Source organism: Melanotaenia boesemani, chromosome 22 (assembly GCF_017639745.1).
Source record: "Melanotaenia boesemani isolate fMelBoe1 chromosome 22, fMelBoe1.pri, whole genome shotgun sequence".
NCBI lineage: Eukaryota > Metazoa > Chordata > Actinopteri > Atheriniformes > Melanotaeniidae > Melanotaenia > Melanotaenia boesemani.
The window spans coordinates 22,906,826-22,917,231 of record NC_055703.1 but is presented as its reverse complement, the minus strand read 5'-3'; the positions used below and the strand labels follow the sequence as shown (position 1 = coordinate 22,917,231).

At 36.8% G+C, this 10,406-nt stretch overlaps 1 protein-coding gene across 1 annotated transcript in view; it reads right to left on the bottom strand.

The window, feature by feature from the left end:
• Positions 1-683: 683 nt before the first annotated feature.
• The window catches only part of ift172 (intraflagellar transport 172), a 47,250-nt gene continuing 37,527 nt past the window's right edge, over positions 684-10,406 (bottom strand). The window contains exons 36-48 of the mRNA XM_041975106.1: positions 9,134-9,232; positions 8,865-8,974; positions 8,611-8,674; positions 7,963-8,049; positions 6,329-6,445; positions 6,135-6,245; positions 5,937-6,056; positions 5,703-5,798; positions 5,178-5,237; positions 4,965-5,063; positions 3,626-3,779; positions 2,762-2,853; positions 684-2,444 (exon numbers count right to left, since the gene is read on the bottom strand). Coding sequence (XP_041831040.1) covers positions 2,355-2,444; positions 2,762-2,853; positions 3,626-3,779; positions 4,965-5,063; positions 5,178-5,237; positions 5,703-5,798; positions 5,937-6,056; positions 6,135-6,245; positions 6,329-6,445; positions 7,963-8,049; positions 8,611-8,674; positions 8,865-8,974; positions 9,134-9,232 — 1,299 coding nt within the window. The 3' untranslated portion in view covers positions 684-2,354. The remainder of the gene's footprint in view (positions 2,445-2,761; positions 2,854-3,625; positions 3,780-4,964; positions 5,064-5,177; positions 5,238-5,702; positions 5,799-5,936; positions 6,057-6,134; positions 6,246-6,328; positions 6,446-7,962; positions 8,050-8,610; positions 8,675-8,864; positions 8,975-9,133; positions 9,233-10,406) is intronic.

The window sequence follows — 10,406 nt, the reverse complement described above, 5'->3', positions numbered from 1 at the left end:
AGCTAGAGTAAAACTCAAAACAGCTGCACAAAGACACAAAACAGCTAAAAAAATGGTGTTGACAACATAAAGAAGAATAACAACTGTCAACAGGTAAGTACAGACACATGCAAGGTATAAAACCACATGAGCAAAAGCCACCATTGCTCCAAAAATGTGTAAAATACTGGAAGAGGGAACATGCCTGCACATAAACATAAAAGCACTATAAAGAAAAAAGGAACTGAGACAATGTGACTGTGAAAAGGTGTTTTAAAAGACAGACACAAAAACACAAGCAAATCAGGATGGACAAAAAGAGACAATATAGTGTAAAAAACAAAGATGCAACAACTACTAAATATGTGTGAAACAAATGAAGAAAATAAACACAAAATGACAAAAGCAACACACAAAAGACATTCAAAAAGATATATAAAAAAAAAAATCATATTTAGAGACCTCGAGCAGGTATGAAACCATAAAGGAGGAAAAAGAGGCATAAGAAACACAAACAAAATGTTCAGATGCAAAATAAAGCTTTGACAAACAAAAACAGAAAAGAAGCAACTAGAAAAAGGTGCAGTTGATTTCAACCAGACACCAATTTTTAAAGCATTCCTAAAACTGAACTTCCAGTAGCATTCAGAGCTGAGGATCAGTAAAAATCAGCCTGAATAAACAGCAGCACAAAAAGGCTTGAGAGTGTTCAAAAACCATTTTTATTTAAACTTTATTCAACAAAATACATCCCTTAATAAACACACAGTAAAGGCAATACCAGACAGGACCGGTTTCAAAAACACATTCAAGGAAAAAAAGAGCTTTTTCAGTCTGCACATATTAAAAAGTGCTTTGAGCTGCAGCAGAGCCAGACAGTCATTTTGTCGAGTGTCTGCTGGACTTCTTAAGTTGAACTGAGACAGAAACCTTTGGCTTTAATTCAGAGACTCCATCCAGAGAGACAGTAGATACAGAGTATAGAAACTAGGACATGTATGACAGTAGCTTGAGATAAACTTAGCAGTAGTAATAGAATCTCATGAAAACTAAAACACCAAAAAGTTACCTTTACATGCTCTTCTATGATAAAAAGCTTCCCTGTGTTATTTTTAACTGAGCGCCTCATTAGAGCAACAAACGTGGATCAATCCACGGCTGAAAATGATGCCCAACAATTTCCTGATGTTTGAAATTTCATTGTCAAAACAATGTTGGCAGATTACAAAGATATTTTTGTGTATGTGAGGAATTTTTACAGATCTTCATAGGAGTCTAAAAGGATTTTGGAGTTGAGAGCTGCAGGGGAAATGAGACAGATAACAAATATGAAAAAACCTGTGAATCATGAGATTATAGACCTCTGAAAAAAACCACTTAAGGTATCCCATTTTTAATATTTGTTAATTTATATTAATTCTTTCTATTAATGAGTTAATTTATAATGCTAATACTGAACCTAAAAAACTTACTTATTACATTTGAAAACTACAGTGGGACTGCCTGCTGATAAATCCACTTTTAATATAAATTCTATTAATCATTTATAATATTTCAAACTGTGCTTTTGCTGTGAATGTTCAAACTTTAACATCTTGGTATAAACTCTTTTTCACCCTTGTTTAGACAATAAATCCATAGCCAGAGCCAGCAGCTTGTAAGCTAAGCTAACAGACTGCTAACAAAGCCAGCTGTCTGTTAGCTTAGCTTAGCATAGGTCAGAGTTAAAACTGGCTACAAGGAGACAGCCACCTCTTCTTAAAGTACTGCATTTCCTGGCTATTGACTTTTACATTTCATGGTTCAAAGTGTGCATTCAATTACAGAAAGTATTTAAAAATTTATTAAATATTTGTAAAAAGCCCAGCTAGCTGTTTTCCACTGTTAAATTTTATTTTTTTTCCTCACTGTTATAGCTAGGCTAAGAAAAGCTAACAGGCTGTAGTATAATATTTAAAGAAAAGCATCTTCACAATTAAACGCATTTCTCAAAATGTCAAGCTATTTCACTTGTTTGGAGTCATATTCATTTTTATTTTGGAAGTTTTGTTGCCCTTTTTGCACCTAGTCAGACAGGCTCAGAGATCAAAATTAGGTTATTTTCTTTTGGGGAAAAAATAAAATGAATTAAAAGTGAAATTCTTCATGTGGCAGTGTGTATTAGACTGAAAGAAGATTTATCTCTCATGAAAGGAGACCAAACATACAGAAATTAAGAAAGAAATGCTGAATAAATAAGTTGTGTAAAAAGAGTTGATGACTGTTCAAATACGCAACAGAGAGGAAAAAAAAAAGGATGTGACAGAGGAGGATTGGGAGAAATCTGGGAACTCTGAATGACAAAACAGAAAGCAGCAGATCTGAAAATATTCCTGTTAGTGGAAGGAGAATCCCATCGCCGGAAGGCCACCACACCACTGACTGATGAACTTGAGGACATCCTGACACTCTGGACTGTGAGTGGTCTGCAGGCATGATGGATACAAACAGCAATTCATATGAGATGGAGATGCTGCAAGAAGTCATTACTGGATTCATATAAAACCACAAACCAACCACCACATTTATAAAGCAATGTCTAATGTAAGCATGCAAATATATCTTTTTCAGTAAAGATTAGCTTCATAAGGAAGATATTGAGAATTATTTTTCATACATTTAGAAGGAAGTCTTGCTGACAGCTAACTTTTTTAGGATGACATTATCTACTGTTACAAAGCTGAAGACCCCGAGCTGAGCCGGAAAGGAAACACTGGAACAGTATCTGTTTGTCTGGTCTCACCTTTGTGGCCATGAGGAATTTGTTCCAGTCCTCTTTGTTGGCTGCTTTCCCGGCTGATGAAAACTCAATTTTATTCCTTAGAACTGGGTAGCCTGAAGGCAGAAACACCATGAAGTAAGACATACACACTATGCCAGCATTTACAGTCAAACAGCGATCTGAAAAATGTACACAAGCAGCCAAGTGTTGGTATGCTCTGTGGATGGAAAAGATGTTTTTGAATGAAAAATTGAGCTATCTTGAATAAAAAAATTAACGAAAAAAAGCCCTTAAACTGTCTTTTTTTAAAGGAGGATCTTTATATGAAATTGTCTGAAGACAAAAAGCACAAACAGAAAAGGAATAAAAAGTAAAGGTACAATAACAAAAGAAGGAATACAAGCACAAATACCTGAAAAATGGCAGAACCACTTTGGTGGTGAGCGATTTAATTCTACAGAACTACACAAAAGCCCATTACATGTCAACTACTAGTTTCAAAACTGCACAAATTTTTCAACATGCCTTCAAACTTCTTAAAGACTCATGCAATAATTCAACAGTTTGTTAAATTTAGATTTCTTTACATAAAAATGACTTAAATTAATCTAGGAAAGCAGGTTACTAACTGTTTAAAAGTTTATTTTAAGTTTTCTCTCTTGCAGATGCACTGTGTTGTGTTTATTTGACCAATAATATGCAAATTATAAACAACTTTCAGATGTTTTTCCATAAAGTATCTGATTCTTTTTCTTTGCATTTTCTTATTAAATGATTGCTATTTCGGATCATATGAGTTTCCCCATAAACTTTTAGTTCTTTTTATTTACAAGCTTTAAAATGGTCTTGGACATGTCATGTCCTGTGTGTGTGTGTGTGTGTTACCAGTAAGAACACAAGGCAGCGAGCGAAGGCCAGTGTTGGCAGCCACCAGTGAGGCTTCATATGTGTTCCTTTCGTCAACCGGCAGAACCTGCTCCACACGTTGGTCCATGGAAACCATCAGCACCCAGTCACGGATCTGCTCCCGCTGGGTGTCCTATAACACACACACACACACACAAACAAGAGAACACATACACACAGATATGCACAGGTTATACCTGTAAATACCTTATAAGTTCTGATACCTCCAATCTCAAACAGCAGACACTTCTAGTATCATATACACTTACCGGCCACTTTATCTGGTGCACCCGTTTAATTACTTTTTTACACAAATGCATCTAATCAGCCAATCACATGGCAGCTACTCAATACATTTAGTCATGTAGACATGGTCAAGAAGATGAGTTGAAGTTCAAACTGAGCATCAAAATGAGGGAGAAAGGGGATTTCAGTGACTTTGAAGGTGGCATGGTTGATGGTCTGAGTATTTCAGAAACTGCTGATCTACTGGGATTTTCACACCATCTCAGGATAATGCGCCATGTCATAAAGCTCAAACCATCTCCAGCTGATTTCTTGAACATGACAATCATTTCTCTGGACTCCAGTGGCCTTCAAAGCCACCAGATCTCAATCCGGTATAGCAGCTTTGGCATGTGGTGGAACGGGAGATTCTCATCATGGATGTGTGATGCTATCATGTCAATATGGAGCAAAATCTTTGAGGAATGTTTCCAACACCTTGTTGAACCTATGACACCAAGAATTAAGACAGTTCTGAATGTAAAAAGGGGTTAAACCTGGTACTAGCAAAATGGACCTAATAAAGTGGCAGGTGAGTGTATAAATGTAAAGCGTTATAAAACATACTGACTATAATCAACACTAAATAAACAACTAATTCATCTGTGGCTGCCAGAGACGGCCACTTCTACTATCTACTGTATATACCATCTTCATTTATAATACACATTTTATTGTGAGCTATAAATATATAAAATGTGACCAGTGAAATATTCTGGCTTCGTCAGGGTCCTGATATGTATATTTGCCAGATTTTCCCCATCACAAGGTCTCACCACTTCTCTGATTCTGCGACTTAAGACTTTGCGGATAAATGGATCAATCAAACAGCTGACGATCAGCTGACGGCAGGACTAATGATTTCATAAATCTGCACAAGCTGCATTTGTTCTCATTTATAAACAATGCCACTGAGGAATGTGACACTAACTGTCCCAGATCTGATTTGTAGCACAACACCAATATTGTCTCCATCTATCAGTATGACTGCAGCCTGTGGATGTGTGCTTAGTGTGTGAAGACGATGTCTTACAGTGACACAGAGTTTGGTGGGAACTGGAACCTCGAAGGGAATATCAGTGTCAATGAAGTCCGAGTGGTCCAGAGCATTCAGGGTCCCCTCGTCAATGGCCTGGGGACAGACAGAGACCAGTTAGAAATGAAAACACGCTGAATTAGAAAGAAATAGACGGTGAAATGATTTTTAAGGTGTTATAGGCAGTTGAAAAGCTTGTGTGATATTTACATCACAGAAGTCCAGAAAGTGGTTGAGAAAGATGAAGGCCATGTTCTCCCAGCCAACAGCCTGCCAGAATGAACAAATACGTAACAGTTGACATAATACAGTTACAGAAAGCATTCCCCAAAAATGCTGCTGTAAGTAGTTCAAATTAACCTTAAAAGACCATAAAACAGTAAATATAACTGAACTAACTTTAAACAACATGCACCAATTTAAAATCAACAACTGGTTCCAAAACTGGCCATTAAAAGTTGAAGGCTCATAGATGGGTGAGGAACATATGAAATAAACAGCTTAACTTTTAAATGTGGTTTAATCAAGGAAAGACATGATTTCTGATTAATTTAGACAGTTTTATGACATATAAACCTTTTTTGCTTTAAGTGGAAGAAAAATATTACAGATGCCAAACCAGGTCAGTAGATCATTTGAGGCAATGAACCTAAAACTAAAGATTTCAAACTAGTTGAGAACAATTATTAAACCTAAAGTGGAATGAATCTCATTCTGTCTGATTGGTGGACCCACCTTGCAGGCCAGACCAGCTTCGTAGAAGGCCTTGTCTGCAGGAACGAGCTCAGTGTGACGCAGCAGAGATACCGACAGCTTGGCTGCAATGCTGATCTGAAAGCGGAAAGATGAACAAAAACAAAATGAAAAAGCCTAAATGATTCAATTTTTGTGAAAATCGTGCCCATGCATTAAACCAGAGTTTAAGTTGAGCTGAAACTATGTGTATTTAGGCAGCTTGTTGTTCTCTACCAGCTGCTCCACTCCATTAGCCGCAGATCGCGTGGCAAAGTAGTGTGCGATCAGCAGCATCTGCTCAAAATCTTCATGAGCTGGAGAGTTGGCCTCGGCTGACTTGGACATGTTCTCACACTGTAATCACAGAGTTACAGAGGAGTTATAAGTGAAAGACGGGATGAAAGACGACTTGTGATTTGTGTTGTTAATCACCAGCAACAGCAGAAAGTTGCGCAGGTCAGCCCACATGCGGTAAGACTCAGCTCTGTCAGTGTCAGGGAGGTTAATCAGGTCCAGAAACAGACGCTTGTAGATGTTAAAGTTCTGATTGGAAAAAAGGTGAAAGACATTTAACAGCTGTCACAACAACAATAAATAAAATACAGATGTAATTTATGTGTGTGTACCTGTGGGTTAGGTGGCACTCCATGCTGTATGTAAATCTGGAGAGCTTTCAGAGCACCACCCTCCTTAATCAGATGAGTGGCATACAGAGCGATGTACTTTTGGAGGATCTTGAAGTTCTAGCAACACACAAAATATCAATGAGGCAGCTTCAAGCCTGCAGATCACATTTATCTTTCCACTGATATAAACTGTGGTTTCACACCAACTGAAAACATACAGATGTACAGTGCCATGCAAAAGTCTTGAGCAACTCATTTAATATATTTTGTTTCCAAGGAGCCAGACTCCTGTGTAATCTTTAAAAGTAGTTCTTCAGGCTTCCCAAAAGGTCTTTCAAAGTTAATTTTTAGTTTTTAGTCCAGTTCTTGTACTTTACCATTCTCATAAATATCATTATTTAAGCATAAGAAGGCACCTAACTCAAGGGATGAACCAGTGTAGTGTCTACATATAACAGACAACTCAGTTAAAAACCAATTTTAAAGTGGATCTATAGGTACACTGTTACCCATTTACTTTGATATATCTATGAAAAATGCTAAGGATAATATCCTTTAATGGGCATAAAATGGTAAGTGTGAACCAACAAGGAGATTTCCAAAGAGCCAATAGTTGAAAACATGGCATATCTGCATGATGTGCAGTGTGTCCCTAAAACAGTTTAGGACAGAAGAAGTGTCTAAAACAAAGTGTGTTTTAGATACTTAGGCTGCATTTCATTTGTCATTCAGAAAACCCACATTTGCTCTTCCTCCCAATCCTCCTCCTCTTCTGTCTCATTTGTTTTTGCATATTTGACCAGCCTACTGTTGGCTGAAACCTCATCAAAAATGCTCTCCATTGAAGAGTGGCTATCAAGAAGTCATTCTTAATAAAGGGAAAGATGGAGGTATGCCAAATGACACAAGAACTGGACTGAAAATCAGTGGCAACATGTCTGATGGAGTAAAGAATCCTCCCCAGAGTCCGAACCTTAACTTTATTAGAGCTGTGTGGGACCATCTTGATAGAAAACGGAACAAGGCAGCCAACATCCAAAAATGAGCTTTGGAAAGTCCTTGAATAAGCCTGGAGAAATATTTCTAAAACAAATTTGACAAATAGCTTGTCAAAAAGGATTCAGGCTGCACTGAAGAACAAAGCTCCACAGAAAAATACTGACTTCTAAGCTCTTTAAAAATGTAAGAAATTCCTTTAATAATTACCTTTTATGCTGTATTTCTATTGATTTTATACATGTTTTTTTTGTAAATTTCAGCATCTCTTTTCTGTTGTTGTCATTATATAAAGAAATAAGGGTCCCAAGACTTTTACACAGTATGTAACACCTCCATAATATATGCTTAATATCTGAGTCATTAAGGAGACAATTTCTTCTCATTTACAGTAAGACAAACTGTGAAAATATAATTAAAGCTCTCCTCACCTGATTAACCTTTATAGCAAATTGCTTCAATTGTCAGGAAGGTTGTATAAACTCTGATCTTTAGAAAAATAATGCAGCCTTGAACTGTAAAAGCTGAAGTTGAGCCTTTTTATTTTTAAGTTTAAAGCATTTATAATAATATAATATTTTTATAGCTGATTTAACGGCTCATTTAAAAATGGCTACAGTGAGCTGTGTGCATTATACCTGTTTGGATGCTGTTTCCAGGCATTTCTCCCACTGGCCTTTCTCTGCATACAGGTCCAGAGCTGCCATGACATCCACACCCACCAGCTGACGACACAGTCACAAGAACAGCATTGAAACACAGCATAAAACTTAAAATGAGACCATTAGACTTTCTGTCATTCTTAGTTCTAATATTTGTTAAATGACACTGGCAGAGCAAACAAGTCTGCAGCTTCAAATTGCAGTGAAATGGTCCAGAAATCCAGCAATCAAGCAAGATGTTTGCATCATGAAAAGGATGAGTGATTTCTTTTTATATTCCTAACAAATATGTCAGATTGGTTTGCTTCGTGTAGAATATCAAAACTTCATACATTACTTGGTTTTTCATGTTCATAATTTCTTGTTATGAGTAAATTTTAAAGCTTGGTTTTAACGCAATCAGGTCCAGACATTCAGTCCTGGATTAACCCCTTAACACCTGAATTTATTTACTATTATATAAAAACAAAATAATACAGGAAATGAAAAAAAGTCTGGAAAAAAAGAAAAACACTGGGAAAAAAAAACTATAGAATTAAATATTAAATAAATCAATAACAATTAATAAAGATAAATAATAAATAAATATAAATAAATAAGAATAGAAAGTAAACATGTACTTACAGAATCCACTCTTCCTTGGTTCTTAAGGTGCTCTTTGTATTTCTGGTCCACGTAATCTTCATACCTGCCAAAACCAGCGTCAATTTAGGTAATTATACTGAAAATAAACAACATTTCTGTTTTCTTTAAGCCTCTTTTATTCACAGTTTCAATTCAGTGTCCTTGTCTGTGTTTTCTTCTGTAATAACCATAGTAACAGTCAGGTGTTTGTGTGTGTATGTGTGTGTGTGTGCAGTGCAGGGGTTTTAAAAAACCTCGGCTCCAGCTCCTTGGCGACTCTCTTGGCTTTGTTCCACTCTTCACCCTCAATGAAGACATCGATCGCCTCTTTGATGAAGTCCATGTTTAAGTAGAGCTCAGCAGCCTTGAACATACAAACAAAAACACAAACCATCTAGAGGAAGAGATAAACGTTTACATGGGAACAAAAGAGGAATAATTCAATCGGAACTTAAATATCTATAGATTCATATGTGCCTATTTTTATTTGTTTATTAGTGCATGTATGTGTGTTTTCACCTACAGCATTGAACTTCCTCAGCTTTGTGAGTCGTGGTCCAACCACCTGAATCACTTTGACTGCTCGGTCTCCGCTCAGGAACTTGATGGACAGCTCTGCTGCCTGAAACACACACAAGTACACACATACCCACCGTGATGTGCATGTCAGCTAGTGCACAACTCATAAAGAGGCCATTCTATTAAAGGTAGAAATTCATAGAAAAGATAGACTCCAGTAAGGAAGAGATTTTAATAAGCCTGAAAAACTGTACACCATCAGCAGGTTCAACTTCAATGTCTCAGAAATTGAAGACTTTAATTAAATGTACATCTTTTTTTTCTGTGTTTTTTATGTAGAGAAGTAAAAATCTTATTACTTGTCCTTGTTATTATAGAGAAAGGAGAGAAATTCATAAAAAAAGATAATTTGATAAATTTACTGCAGGTTTTAGATATTTCCCTGCTGCAACACACCTAATTCAAATTAAATGGTTCTCCCGCAGCTTGTTGTCAAGTTCTGCATAAGCCTGTAATGATTTATTATTCTGAGTCAGGTGTGTTGCAGCTTGGAAACATACTGGACACTGGCTACAGAGGTCCAGAGTTTGGGTCATTCAGATGTGTGTGAGCAGAATGTCAAGGAGGAAAGACATCAGCCATAATCTTAGAAAAGCAACCACTGCTGTCCATCAATCTGGAAAGGGTGATAAGGTAATTTCCAAACTTTCTGGAGTCTATCATTCTCCAGAGAGAAAGATTATTCACAAGGGGAAAATGACCCTGGTCATAATGCACAGCACCATACGTGGTGAAAACCAAACATACAGTAAGATATCAGCACAAACATCATATCAGCTGTCAAGCAAGGTATTAGAGAGCTAATGATCTATGCTTGTTCTGCAGCCACAGGACCTGGACCCCTTTCAGTCACTGAGTGGACCGTGAACTCATCTGTATACCAAAGTAATCTGTAGTTAGATGTCAAACAGAACAATGTTCCCAAACACAGCAATAAATCTGCAACAGAATGACTGAAAAGAAAAGAATAAAAGCATTGCAATGGTCCGGTCAAAGTCCAGACCTCAGCCTGAGTGAAATGCTGAGTGAAACTTTAAGAGTGCTGAGCAGAAACAAACACTGCAAATCTCAAAGAAGTGAAGTAATTCAAAGAGGAGTGGAGAAGACATAACGTCACACAGAAATACTTCAAGATATTAATGCGAAAAGTGGTTCTACACACTACTGAAATATGGTGTATGCTTTGTATTTATTTATTTATTTGTTCATTACACACT